This window comes from Pyrus communis, chromosome 14 (assembly GCF_041283825.1).
Source record: "Pyrus communis isolate YQ-2024b chromosome 14, ASM4128382v1, whole genome shotgun sequence".
NCBI lineage: Eukaryota > Viridiplantae > Streptophyta > Magnoliopsida > Rosales > Rosaceae > Pyrus > Pyrus communis.
In genome coordinates, this window is record NC_142578.1 from 23,535,161 (window position 1) to 23,550,979 (window position 15,819).

Consider the following 15,819-nt stretch of genomic DNA (forward strand, 5'->3'; position numbering starts at 1 on the left):
TGACCACGCTTGGTTAAATTGTAAAGAACTTCTAAATGAGTTCAAATTGTAATACTTGTAGCTCAAAAACTTATGATGTTACAACCATATAAATGAAATCATCCAATTAAATACATCCTCGTAGTCCATGATCCACAAGTAACTAATCAGTGATTCTAGGGCAAGTAGAAGCTCCTCAATTGAACTTTGACCGAGCTCTTGTGTCCGCTATCCACTCTGAGAGTAAACGTCGCTCATTCAATTGAAGGTGTGTTATACCAAGTCATTGGTTTCGGCGCGGAGCTCTGCCCGGCTTCCTTCTTTGTTTATGAATTTATGTCTTACTTCGGCAGCATTGGAACTGTGTTTTAGTCTCTGGGCGGTGGATATAGATGTGAGGTTTGGCTGTTCCTTTCGGTTTGTAGGTTAATTAGTGATAAAATTCAACTTTGTTTTGGGTATTTTGATGTTGTTTGTTTGTGGTTTACTTTTGTTGATTATCAAGGACTTTTCGAAGGTCTGTATATGGTACGATGTTAAGGTAAACAACTATTATTTTTTGGTGTGGAATTGGCAGTGTGGGTTGTTGGCTAATTCTAGCTTTCGGGCAGGTGCAATGGGTTATCTCTCACCTAGGCTTCTAGGATTTTATCTACTACCCACGTTTAGGTCTCTATTGTTTGGGCCTCTATGAAGGGTTTTTCTTTTTGTGTTAAAACCCTTTTATGTTTTTTCTTTAATGTACTATTTTGTAATTGCAACAGTGAAGAACTATTACTCATGTTTTATTTGCATAAGTGACGTCTTCTTTCTATACGTTGGTTCTAGGGCTTCGTATTTTGATATCCGCCCGTTTAGACTTCATATAATGGATGTTCGCCACCATGAACAAAAAAAAAAAAAGCTCCTCAACAAATAGTCGAATAACAAATAATACAGATATATTTGACAAATTATTTCATGGAGAAAATTAAAACATCACCTAGTCAAATGCATGGTAACCAGTACCAATGTTTTCATTTAATATTTTATGCCTCTTATGTTGCCATGTTGGAATGTACTAGGTTATTTTATAGATTGCTCATCCACCGCGCAATCGTTAATCAATCATACAATCTTTGATGAACGACGTGAAAATTAATTTGCTTAATTTCCAACTTTTCCATGGATGCATTTGTACGTTGCAAATGCTGACCTGATCATAATTAAGTAGTGGATTGCAATTTGAAAAATTATGTAGACAGCATGGTTCTACTTGTCTAATCATATTCATGGCACATAAAATGTCGGTCGATCGAACTTACTTGGATGACATCCTCGCATCATGATATCTGCAAAAGTCCATGTGCAAGCTGTTTTAGGCCCCAGAGAGTGAGAGGCTCAAGATTTGCATGAGATTATTATCACATATTATTAGTTGACTAGGAGTTGGTGTTAATTTTTTTTAGAATTGAACTTGCAACATAGTAAGTAACGAATTTGACTTTACTATTTAATTTGCATCACATAATATGCTGGGTTCATTATTCTACGCACAATGTTCAAACAGCATTCATGGTAGGTGTAAACTGGTCATATAATTCATGCACTTTTTCTTTTGTGTCTGTGGAAAGGTAAGGAAATGATCGTCTTAATTAGGTGTAAACTGGTCATACAATTCATGCACTTTTTTCTTTTGTGTCTGTGAAGGTAAGGAAATCATCCTAATAATTATATACATATAATTTTTCAGCAATGGGAATAAGTTACCACTCATGTATCCATATGTTATTATGGGCCTAGAAAATTAAAAAAAAAAAAAATTTAAAAGACGATGTATGGTCATATTTAAACTGAATATTCAAGTGCTAACTAATTAGTAATTTATACAAAATTAAACATCTATGTGTAGTGGTGAAGCCATTAGGGGACCAGAGTAATCCTAAGTCCCTTATGCAATCTCTTTTTGAAAAAAAAAAATTAAGTAAATGTCTACATGTTTGGTTATTTTACAATGATTCTCATAAAAAATCTTTGTTTTGTTGGTTTGAACTTCTACTCCACCATTCCTCATGTATTTTCTTAATTTCTACTCTCAACTCTTAGTCGAATTAAGTGAGTAGTGACTGCGGTTTGTAATATCATCTTCTAACCATCTTTATTTTACTTATAGCTTATAATTTCTCTTTATCTTACTCTTAGTATTACAGTCTAATAATTATAATATTTATCTTCACTTAAAAGTTGAAGGTCTTAGATTTGACTCATGTGGTTGATGAGTTTGATGACAATTTATTATTATTAGCTCATTATGTAAATTAGCACATAAATCCCCATCCCTCGGTGTAAATATATCACTTTATAAAAAATAGAAAAATATGATCAATCTACATGATGCATATTAGAAATTAAGAAAATAAAGCTTCATATTTCTGAAATGTCCCCTTGATATGAAATGGCAGATTCACCTCTACCTGTGGGATCACTCCATAACTTTTTTTTTAATGAATTTTTTTTTATAAAAACGATAAGATAATTTACACTAAGTTTATTTAAATAACTGTCACATACTGGAGAGAGGATTGCTATTGGCTTGCTTCCTTGATTGACAAAATGGCTACCAACTGTGCTACAAAACTTCCACTTGATTGACTAAATATCGTATGATAATGCACTTTCTCTTCTGGATAGAATTGGATCGACAGATCCTGAACAGTGCAGGTTGGCGGACAAGATACACCTAGAAGTTTATTGAGAAAGCGTGGAGCGGGTAAGCAATTCGTACACGGGACCTCAAGTGCACAACTGAGATACATGCCACTTGCATATTCACCACTGCAACAATTCACTCAAATTGAAAAGAATTGGATTGACAAACCACAATGTTGTCTATAAAACAGTTAAAAGACCTTTTCCCTCTTTTTTCCAAACTCTTACAATTTTTTTCTCCTTTTTTACGTGTCAAAGGACTTAACTAACCCTAACTACATTGGAAAACTTTGTCTAGTTCCTATTTTTCAGACCCTCTCAAGAGCAACTCGAGCTCATCTGGACGCCTAGCACCAAGTAAATATATATTAGGGATAAGAGATGATTTGACTAGCACTCAAAATGTTCTCAAAGGGTCTCGAGAAATGAAAAATAGGCAAATGACTTGAATATAATGCAATTAAAATTATAAGGATATTTAAGTCTTTTAAACAATTTTATTTTTCAAAATTTTGAAAAGAAAATTTATTTTTGAGCCTCGAAAAATACCACTTTATCAAATTTCCTAGGCATAATCACTATTTTGAGCTTAAATTTCAAAATTTGTAAATATTGGATTTTAGGATACTTCAAACCTAAAACTATAACTCTAAAGGGTCATCAATTATATGCCCTAAACAATTAACTATGACAATATATAAATAAAAATAAAAATTTAACCTGAGCTGAATGCACTATCATGAAACATTGGAGAAATCACAAGAAGTACACATAACAACACTCGTAAACATGGATGCACAAAAAAAAAGCTGATCGTGTCTTCCTCAGCCTATGTTTGCTTTACAACTCAGCATAACCTACAAAAAGACGAATTCGGATCTCACCGGATTCTCTTTGTGAGGATTCCAAAAATTCGTAAATCGTGTTCATTCATTGTACATCGTGTGATCATAAATCATTTTAAATATTTTTATTTAAAATTAAACATAAACAGTACCTAATAAAAACTGACCGTATGATGTATGATGAATGGACACGATTCACGGATCCCCAAAATTCTCACCAAAAGGATCCAAAAAGGATCCCCGTTGGCAATAAGACCAATACCAACACGGAAAAAGATCCTCGCCGGATTCTTTTCTTGGGGATCATGTGATCGTGACCGTTCATCGTATATTAAAATGATTTCTGATCGCATGATATACGATGAACGGTCACAATCACGGGATCCCAAAAAAAGGATTTCCATACCAACATAAGTACATCTCATGATATTAGTCAAAGACATCCCACCTATCATGGAACTGAATATATGGCCGCCATTCATTCTAATGAAAGAATAAAATAATTTACGTGCAGAATTACACTTTTGTTTTTAAAGAAAGTTGAAGTTTAATCATAAAACTGACTAACTATATAAGAAGTAGCCTAATATGTATAAGCACATGCAAAATTTCTTTTCTTTATTCATATATAGTGTATACTCTTAATTATAACAGTTTTCTATAATACTTGAGGTTTTGTAAAAAGGAAATGTCTTGGTACATACATACAATCCAATTTAATTAATCTGCAGGTGTTAAGCTTCAACCATGTCTGTCGTGAGGTCAATATTGGTAGTGGATGAATTAGCTACCCTTGGTCTTGTGAAGCGTAATGTTTTTATTTGCTTTTTCTCATCTCCCTTTTGTTGTGGCTTGCAAAGTTAAGTTTGATATGAGGCTCTTAGGTGTCTTTAGGTGAAATAAGTTGAGATTTCACCATTAAACTAATTGATAATATAGAAAATAACTTAACTTACTTATAAGCTTATGTAAAGTTCTTACTTTCATCAATGTGTGATTCATTTTCAACACGCTTCCTCACCCGTGACAAATTTTCAAGCCTATAACACATGGACAATACAATAGATGATGTGGAGCAAGTGTAGCCTTTGAGAAATGTGTGATTTATTCTCAACACGCTTCCTCACGTGTGACAAAATTTCAAGCCTAATACATGGACAATACAAACAAGTGACGAGGAGCATAGCCGTTGAGATTTACACGTCGGACAACCTGCTCTGATAACATGAAGAAAGTTGAGGTTCCATCATAAAATCCATTGGCAATATGAGGAGTAGATCAACTTACTTATAAGCCCATATAAGGTCATTCATATCATCAATTTGAAATTCATTCTCAACACAAAGGGATCCTCATTGTATCTAAGTTTTCAGTATATTTTTTGTTTTAAAATATTCCTATCTAATTCAAGCCGTTGGTTTCATACTTTTTTTATGGATCGTTTCATAATTCTTTTGATCTTATATGCATTTAAAATTATAGAAATTATAATCTTTGATACAATCGGCAAATTGTATAATCAAAACACTTTTTTCTGGGCAGTCAAATATCCTCATATTATTAAGGGGCATTGGATTCGATTACAAACTAAAATTTAATGGCCAACAAAATTAATTGGATTAGATATTCGATTGAACTCCAATGACCATTAACAACTGGATACCTATATATATATATATATATATATATATATATATATGTATGTATATGCATGATGCAGGGGACTTACTTAATGTGAAAGCTTGTTGCAGAAAAGAATCATGCATGGAAAGTGAATTTTTTTTTTTTTTAAGAAATACAATGCCGAAAGTAAGAAATTAAGACAAAGATAAGTAGCGAAGAAAAATTATAAAAAGGAAGTTCGTGTGTATTGCACCACCCCTGACGTGTAGACTGCAGGTCTCAACCGCTTTATGGATGGAAGGTAAAGTTTCCTCTTTCTTATGTTTCTCTTTTATATATACTTTGGAAGCTGATGGAAAAATCATAGGGTTTGTACATATCTATCAGATAAAGGAAATGCATCTAATATTGGGTAGGGGAGCCACCTGACCTTATATTGGATATGTTGATTGAAGAAAGCACTTTGCCAGATGGAAGAATTGCTTGAGTTAAGTTATAGAAAAATTTGTGAACCAATTGGTTATTGAGGATAGATAGCCTTTCAAGCTGTTTGTGTGGGACGCTTTTTGTCCCTTCGACCAGGTTAAAATTCTCGGCAAGGTTCTTATCGAGGCCCATGTATGCGCATGATCCTCTTATTTGTACGTATTCCCTTTCAATCAATAAATATCGTACTTCTTCTTCAAAAAGAAAAAAGAAAATGCATCTAATGTCTTAGCAATATCTATTCCACACTGTATATGATTAATTACACGCAAAACGTACAATGTTACGTTGATGTATACTATTAATGTTTGACTTGTGATTTGGCGTTCTACAATTTGGTTTCAAGAAACGTTACGTGTTTAAAGGGTAGATTTAACTTATATGTTGGATTTTTTTTTTTCAAAAGTACAAATTAAATTATCTGTTGGTTTAACTTATACGTTTACAAGTATTCACGTTATAAATTATATATAATATATATGTATATATACACGTAACGTTTTGCTAAGAAGGAAAGTCAAATACAAGATGGGTTGTACTTTGTTTTGCTAAGAAGGAAGCTGTACCGATGGTGTCTGTGCATGTTAGCCGTTCAGGGATTACCACTTATATGTTCGTTTGTGTTCTGACAAAAAAATGTTTATATTTGTTTATGCAAATTACCTCTGGATCGAAGAATTAATCACTAAAGAATGTGTATCCATAAAACTCTACCGTGTCCTTTAAAAAACAAAATAGAATATAGCTATCGCTTATTGCAAAAGAATGAAAGAAATGAAAACAACAAAATAGAAAAAAGGGTAAAGTATAAAAAACTACCTCAACTATTAGTGTCACGACACTTTCATAACTCATCTTTAGAATTTGTGCCAATATTATACATTCCGTTAGCTTGGCCGTTTATTTCTCAATTAAATGCTGACGTGGCTTGATTCGGGGCCCATTTTCTACTAAAAAATTTAAAAAATATTATTAAAAACTAAAAAAAAAAATTAATATTTTTTAAATATTAAAACAAAAGTTAAAAAAAAAAAAAAAAAAAAGCTCTCACTTCGTCCCTTCCCCCCCCTCTCTCTCTTCTCCCCTATCTTCATCTTCCTGCTTAATCTTCAACAAAAAAAAAAAAGAAGAGAAATTTGAAAACCCATCAACCCCGCCCCACCCGAAAAAAAAAAAAAAAAAAAAAACGCAACCCAGAAAGAAGAAGAAGATGAAGAAGGAAAAAAAAAATAAAAAACCAAACCAAACGCAGTTCGTCCCCCCTCCCCCTGCCTGCAACCCAGAAAGAAGGAGGAAGAGAAAAAAAAAAAAAAAAAAAAAAAAAGCCAAACCAAACCTAGTTCCTCCCCCCCCCCCCCCAAAAAAAAACTCAACCCCAAATCCACCACTCCCACCCGAAGGTTTCCCGATTCACCTCAACGGGATCTGGCTTTTTTCCTGGGCTTTTTTTTTTTTGGGTTGTAGGTAGTGGGTGCGGGGGTTAGGGAAGACAGGAGGGGGAAGAAAGGAAGGGGGGTCGGGGAAAATCGCGAGGGGGGGGGGAAGATAAATTGGTTTTTTTTCTTTTCTTCTTCTTCTTTTTTCTGGGTTGCAGGAAGGGCGTTAGAAGGGGAAGAATATGAAGATGGGGGAGAAGAAAGAGAAGGGGGTGGGGGGGGGGGGGTGGGGTGGGGAAAGGGGACGTGAGGGTTTTTTTTTTTTTTTTTTTTTTTTTTAATTTTTAATTTTAATTTTTTAATTTTCTTTATTATTTTAATATTTAATAATAATTAAATGATTTTTTTTAGTTTTTAATAATATATTTTTAATTTTTTAATAGAAAATAGGTCCCGGATTAAGCCACGTCAGTATTTAACTGAGAAATAAATGGTTGAGCTAACGGAAGGTATAACATTGACACAAATTCTAAAGATGAGGTATATCATTATTAATTTTAAAAGATGAGGTATAAAAGTGTCGTGACACCAATAGTTGTGGTAGTTTTTTGTACTTTACCCTAGAAATAATCTCACGTAAATGCAGAAAGAGGAGCACGCTACTCTAACTAATTTAGCTAAGTCTAGATTTAGAATTCATTAGGATAAAGGTATCAATGAAAGAATAAAGAATTAAAGTATATGAGTATATCAGTCCACAAAGATGGGCAAATAATTAATTGTGTAATGCACTTGCAAGAAGATATGATTATTTTTGCTGTCCGGGTGGCTTTTTTGAGCGAGTCTAGAACCTCCTTATTTTACTTAGTCCCTTCATTTTCAGTTGGTTCCGGCGCTGGAACAGCTCTCAATCAATTTCAAGTTGCATGAACAAGATGACCCAGAACAGCTAAAAGTATGGGGGATTAATTATTATCTTTGGATTTCTCTTTACCAAAACGACTTAAATAAAATTTCGAAAACAAGAAATTGATCTAGATATAGTCATCCTTAAAGTTGCAAAGGTATTGAGAAAATTAATGATATTCCGATTTCCCAAAAAGGCAGAACCAGAAAAGAAATTCATATGAACTCAATCAAACATTTATATATGGAACTGTAATCCAGTCCATTAGTCTGTATCTCTTTGTTGTAAAACCAACCACAAATCAATTATGTACACAAAAATGGAAAATTACTAAAAATAGAGAAAGTCACAACTCTCTCTTTCAAGATGGATAAGAAGAAACCAAATTGCTTGGTATACAAGTAGAATTCTTCCATGTCCTTCCATGCAATTTTAAGACCTCTCTAGCCTTATCCTTGGTCTTGCTGCCACTATCCACTTGAAGAACTAAGCACAGCTTCGCCACAACACCCAATTGCATCATCTCCTGCAAAACACTCGACGTCGCTGAAAACTTGCAAATGGAGAACAAAATCCTTACTGCCCTCTCGCTGGCCACCTTTGAGACCCTCATTATCTTCTTAGACACCACAGCGAGCCCTGCGCCATGAGTCAGCAGTTCTGCGCGGCCTTCTGCGCAGCCACATATCATGTCAAGCACCATGAGTGTCATTTCCAAGGTTCTCCTATCGGAAGAAGTATCCAAAAGAAGTTCAATCAGGACCATAACCGCCCCTGCTTCAACGGCTTTGATTCTGTTACGTCCCCACGGACAGAGCTGGATCAACAGTTGCAATGTGGCTTTTGAGGCCTGTTGTGAGATCTGATCATTTAAGACCTCAACAACTTCGGCGAAAAATTCGGGTTTTACGTTTGCCATCCTCGTTGAATCAGCAACCTCAAAAATTGATCTCAACAACATCACAGCGTACGCTCGAGACTCGTAGCTCCCACGTTGCATGAGTTTGATCAAGGCCTCGACAAACTCACCCTCTTTGCCTATTAGGGTTTTGAGAACATCTTCGCTGAGATTTAGGTTATGGAGGATGCTCAAAGCGTCTTCGTTTTCAACATTTTCTATGTCGTTCTTGATGTTGTTGATTATCGTTGAAGCAAGGAACTCGACTGCACCGGCGGCTTCGATGCTTTTCTTGTTGGCTTCGCTGTCGGACGAAATGGATCGAAGCTCGCGGAGGCATTTTGCCAGACCGTTTGGAGACTTTTTGGCGTCTCGGAGGAGCCTAGCGATCTGGGATTTATTGACTGGCGGCTTTGGAGTTGGGATCCTTTCGATGCCATGAGAAGCGTTCATTGTGCACCAAGCTTGGAGCAACCGGCGAAGAGTGTGGTTTGGAGTTATGTCGGAATCCTCCGAAACCACTTGTTTGGTAACGGGACAAGTCTTGTTCTTGCTCGAGAACAACCATTTCTCTATGCTCTCCCGATCGTATGTGATCCCGGTAGAGATTGTGACGGGATCCTTCATGATTTCTAGAGAAATGGGGCAGAGAAAAAACGAGGGAACGTCGATTTCTTGGTCCATCTAATCGAAAAATTCAAAACCCAAATGAGAAAACCTGGGGAAGATTGAGAAGTAACAAAGGATACTTTTGGTTGATCAACAAAGTTTTGATTAAGGTGAGAGCTGATGATTGATACGAAGGTTTTTGATGTAGTTGTGAATTGGTTTGAACTTTGAAACGCTATGAGGATATATGAGAAAGGAGTTGAGTTTATATATATATACACACACACACAGAGTTGGGGAGGAAAGTGAGATTTTCAAATAAAAAAAAGTCAAAACACGGGAAATATGAGCGTTGAGAGAGAGTAGAGAGAGAAAGGAAGGAGAGAGAGAGAGAGAGAGGAAGAACCGAAGAAGGTGAAGACTTTTCCAAGTTATTGAAAGGCTCAAGATTGACGAACTTTACCAGGTCATTAAAGTTGCACAAGGTGAAATGAACATGCAAATACATACAAAATTTGGGGAAAATTGCATATCCCTTTTGACTTTGGAATAATCATTTTCTCCATCTTGAGGTTTATATCTCGTGCGTGTTTAAAGTCTGCATTGTCTTCTTGCCGACAGAAGGTAATGGTTGTGGGGACGTATGGCGTTGGAGCCCATTCTTGGTTGCTGCAGCCAATGCCCGAACTCCATTTGGTTACTTTGACAGATTTTGGGTTGTTGTGACTTGCCACACATTTTTTTTTTTTTTTAAATTTTTTTCTCTAAATCTTTTCAGTTTTGACTAACAAAATAGTCTTTTTCCCTTTGTTTAAATTTTGGCACGTGGAAGAAAATTGGGCCGCTTGATAAGTATGTGAAGTACGTGAGTTGTCAAAGTCAATCTATCGTTACATTTCATGATAAAAGTAAATAAGGGAGGGTTTCATTCATGCATTCACAATGATTTTGCCCACATCCCCACAAATGGTAAAAGCTAAAGTTAGCTAAGTAACTTTTTTTTTGGTCGGAACTAAGTAACTAATAACGGCTAGATTCTGTTTTAAAATTTAAAACTAAAAACAACAGGAAGAAAAAAAAATTCATCAGAAAAGAGGGAAGTTCTATAAAAATCTATTGATTATGATAAATTGTGGAATACAACTCCATAAACTAGTTTAAATATAAAACATATTGAAAACTACATACATGGGGATAATTAAGTTGATTAGAGTAGTATGCTCTATCTTCTGCGCACCTAAGTTCAAATTCCCTACTTCTAGTTTAGAGTAGAAAAGTATATCAATACTTTCGCCGTCAAGCCAACAATGTCCCACATTGGATTGCATGATAACATTTTGTAGGTTCGAGTCTCTCGATTTGGGAGGTCTTATGACCTTGTCATAGATGATTGCCATTTTTGTGATAACCCGTCCCTAATTTTATGATTTTATAAATTTTAAATGAGTGAATTGACGAAAATGCCCTTAGAGGCGAGATCGTTGACTTTCATTAACCGTCATTTCGTGAAGCGTATGGGCTATTATTTTATCGTATTCTTGAAGTACTTGACGATATGGACGTGTAGGCGTAAGCAAAAGCGAATTTGGAGTACGGTTAAAATTTTATGGAACTACAAATCCGAAAAGTACTTTTGTAAATATTACTATTTATACAAAATTAAGATACTGATTTGAATTCAATTCTCTAATCAAGAAATCATAACACATAATTTTTATCAGCTTAATGCCTCAAAATTAAGATACTGATTTGAAAATTTACCGTATTTCCACTATAGACTACTTTCACTTTCCGTAGTTAATTAAGAAAATTACTTTTGCTTAATTAAGTAAATTACTCTAGAATTGCAGAGGGAGAAACACAAAGTCAGACGAAACATCACTTTACTCTATTTTTTGTCATTTCATAAAGGGTTGACTATATTTCGCACCACAGGGTTTGTGTGTCATTTGTAAAATGAACCATGAGTTTTAATTTTTATATACTTTACATCACATGGTTTTTAAATTGCACCAATTTAACATTTTCGTCAATTTCATCGTCTAATTAGATGTTAAGTGATGATGTGGCATAGACTTGAACCATATTTTAAGCATAAGTTGACTATCAATTTCATAAAAGGATTAAAATAATAAGGAATAAAGTCTAAACATTGAAATTGACGGTTAACAAGTGCTTAAAAGTGGGCCAAGTATACGTCACATTACCTTTTAACGTCTAGTTAAACGATAAAATTGACGGAAATGTTAAATTGTTGTAAAATATAATTTACGCTTCATAAACTAGTAGTATACCGTAGTTCTTAGTACTTATATTTTCTAGCAATTTATCTTTTCACAGTTATCTTAAGCACAATGGTAATGAACATACTTTAACTTCCTCTTGTCATGCATTTTATCTTTCGCCATCTCTTCTTGGACTTTTGCTCTATTGTCATCTACATTTTTACACAATTAGTTTAATTAGTACGATGCAATTTAATCCACGTACCTTATTTTCCCTGCAGCTTAAAATCTAAGGAAAACTAATGAAAAAGGCTTGAAAACTTTGAGTTTTAACGATAAGGACAAAATAAAGGGTAAAGTGAATAATACCATGATTGACTTTTTAGTGTAAAAATGTGATTTTTCGTTAAAATGAACAGTACTAGAAGTTTTTTGTTAAAGTTCCCTAAAATCTACTAGCTTTCTCATCCACCATACTTCCTATTCTTTTTTTAATTTTAGTTGCAGTTTTCATCTATCTCAGTATGTATCGTCTTCCACTTAGACTTGGTAACTCAATAATCATCCGCCTAATATGTACGTACATGATTATTCTTTCTCGTTATTCAAAACCTTTTGTGATGACATTGGAAGTTTTAACAAAAAATCTACGGTACTGTTCACTTTAACGAAAAATCATATTTTAACACTAAAAAGTCAAACATGGTACTATTCACTTTACCCTTTATTTTGTCTTTATGGTTAAAATTTAAAGTTTTCAAGCCGTTATCATTAGTTTTTTTATTTTTTTTATTTTTTTTATTTTAAAATTTGTGAGCATTTCTAATTAGCTATCCATCTTTATGCATGCATGCCCCAATAATGGCTCAGTCACTTTCCAACCTCCTTCACACGACACTCTCGTACAACCTAAACCTAAACCTAAGAAAGGACTACAACAAGAGTCCAAATTGAATTTGAACCCATGCAGTCTATAATTGGCAGGCAATGGTTCTAGCCACAAGCTATCGTGTGCAAGTAATGACTTTTCCCAAAAGATGTCAGCTATGATCTCATGTTTCTCTCACGTTGCCAAATATATACGCGCGCGTGTGTATATATATTGGATAATGCTAGAGAGACAAATTCATTAATCAACACTTAAATAATAATTAATCACCAACATTCACATAATTTGATTCACAAAATTTGGTTTAGAAATTTAGTGTCCCCAGCATTACTCTCTCTCTCTCTCTCTCTCTCTCTCTCTCTATATATATATATATATATATATATATAGGGTTAGCATCTACGAATCTCATTTTTAAATACACAATTTGTAGGACTCATTCTGTAATTTTTTTAGCAATTTGAATCGTCTATATCTCAATTTATTATTTATCGATCCTTACAAAAGATGTGACAATTCTAAAATCATTAAGACATTCATTTGTAATGAAAAAAATATATGAATACGATTATGTAAAGAAACATTAAAGTTACATTCATTTAATCCGAGAGTCATACGATTTCGGATTTGAGTGATTTTTATAGACATGATTTTTGAGGTAAGACCTAAAAAATAAATGATTAGATCGTTAAGATGCGTTACAAAGTAAACCTTGTAAAATGTGTGTTAAAAATTTGAATTGTCAACCATTGCTAACCCATATGTGTGTATATCTACTCTTATTTAGTCGCAATAGACCATTTATTGTTGAGTGGTTGGGTTACGTTAGACTTGACAATTTCTGACACAACTCGTTAACTCGATATGAAACGACACGAAATTAACAGGTTATCGGGTCAATACGATAACGAATTAGGTCGTTATCGAGTAACTCGATAAGCACTTGTTAAGATAACGGATTGGTCCTGATATACACATGGGTAACTAGATACACGACAAGAAAAATATTAATTTAACAATTTTATACCCTTAAAAATACTCTAATAATTATATATATATGACTATATAATTATATATATATATATATATTAAATTAAACTCAGAAAAATTGGAAAAGGAGATAATATATTTTTATATGGTACAATTGACACACGACTCTTATGATATTATTATATATTCGATGAGGATTTAAATAGATCAGCTGCAATATATAAAACTCCACAGCTCTTATCATACTAAGGCCTGGTTTGGTACTGAGGTGATTCTGAAAAAAACTGGTATAAAAAAAAGCTGGGAGCTGTTTTTGTGTTTGGTAAACATTCAGTTTCAGCTTTTTTTTCACAGTTTTGAGTGAAAAAAAGCAAAAAACAAGAAGCTGCAAAACCCAGCTTTGAAAAACTGGCTTTTTTTCACATTTGTTTTACATAAAAGTTTACCAAATACTATAATACTGCTTTTTTTTTTTCAAAAGCACTTTTACAAAAAAGTTTACCAAACACTCTGCTGCTTTATTTCACAGCTGCTTATTCTCACAGCACAGCAGAAGCAGCTTTTTTTCAAAGCACAACAATACCAAACCAGCCCTAAGGCCCTCAGACTCCTTGTGTTTCACATAACTAGTACAACTAGTTAAGTGCCACCCAAGTAGTCCAGTTGTAATCTCATTGTCATTCAAACAAAGTTTTACAGATCGTGACCACGAATAGAGTATAATTCCTAACTAACCTCCTTCAAATCTAAAAAGAATGGAGAACTGTGGTTCGCCTCCCCTCTCTCTTTTTAATGAAAGATATACCCGTATTATTCAAATTACAAGGCGAGCAACATAAAAATAAAACAAAAAAATAAATAAAAAAAAATTTCTTTAGTTGATGGTTATGGTCACACCCTTATTTATTTTTCATTCTTTGGTTGTTGTTTTTTTTTTTTTTTTTCTCTATATGTGGAGGTGATTTGTCAACTAAGGTAGGTGTTTGAATCTTCCTGAATGTCAACGGCCTATACGTTATCATCACCGATAGTCATGTAAGGTATTCGATCCAAATGGTTTTTTTGTGTCTTGACTCTCTCCGACTAGACAGTAAGTATATATACATATATCACAAGAAATGCGACTTTGAATTTCAATACAATCATCGCCGACTACGAAAAGTCTGCTTTGTATTTTCCTCTTTTTTTTTTTTATTAATTTTTAATTTTTTTTAACAAGTCATTTAATACTATGGTTTAGTTGTATTCCTATTCACTTGTAAGTGAGAGGTCTTAGGTTCAATTCTCGCCAAAGGAAAAATTTGAATCATATTATTGTTAAGCCATTATGAGGCTAAGCCTATCCTTTTCCTTTATTATAGATAATATTGTTTGTTCAAAGAAAAAAAAAAAGGCCAATTTTATGGATTGCGTTACGTGGCTAATAAGAGAGAGTGCTACTAGACCCACCCAGTGTCTTATTTTCCTACCCACATGATAATCACACCCAATATAAAAAGTTAAAATAGTAAAATGTTATTTCTCCACCTACCATTATTCCCAAATTACCCCTAATATATTTGTTTTAATTAACTCTAATATATCTTTAAATAATCTAAAACATAAAAATGAAAGAGAATACAAGATTTGGACATTCACCATCTCCTTCAAACCATGCATGTCATTAAAAACATGGCATCCCTTTCATGGTATATCTTCCCACTAACCCCAAATTTGCCACCCCGATTTTTCCAGATCCCCACCCTCTATTTTCACCAAATTCCATATTCTACGGCCCAATATTCCCTACCCACCCAACCTCGCTGCACGCCGGAAACCCCAGTACAATACTCACACCAATTGCAGCCTCGCAAAAACTCTGGATTGCAAATCACTCTTCTTCCTTCTTTTTTGACAAAGTTGCAGATCTCACCACCAAGTCTCCTTCTCCTATGTTGAAGTTTCTCGCCTCCATCTAGCACACACCCATACCTTCCTCCAACCTTTCTATCGATTGTAGCCCGAATCTTTCACATCCTCTTTCTGACGCATATATCACACCCCACGCATCATTATTTATTTATTATTTTTTGTTTTTTCAAAATTCTAGTAATTAATAAATATGGGTTTAAAAGTCTTCTTATAAAAGGATAAATATGTTACTAACATTTTTATTAAATGGTGGGTGGGGAAATAAGACACTGGAGTGGTAGTATCAGCACTCATAAGAGAAGGCTTTTTTTAAATCAAATTTTGGTAAACCAAATGATGTGGTTATTGATGATTGGATCATTTGGTTTAAAATTTTGATCTACCTAACATTTT

The 15,819-nt window shown here is 34.0% G+C and overlaps 1 protein-coding gene across 1 annotated transcript; it reads right to left on the minus strand.

Moving 5' to 3' along the window:
- Window positions 1-8,124: 8,124 nt before the first annotated feature.
- LOC137713755 (E3 ubiquitin-protein ligase PUB23-like) lies at window positions 8,125-9,672 on the minus strand. The gene has a single exon (XM_068453106.2). It carries the CDS (start codon window positions 9,484-9,486, stop codon window positions 8,266-8,268), a length of 1,221 nt encoding a protein of 406 aa, XP_068309207.2. The 5' UTR covers window positions 9,487-9,672; the 3' UTR covers window positions 8,125-8,265.
- Between the last annotated feature and the right edge of the window lie 6,147 nt (window positions 9,673-15,819).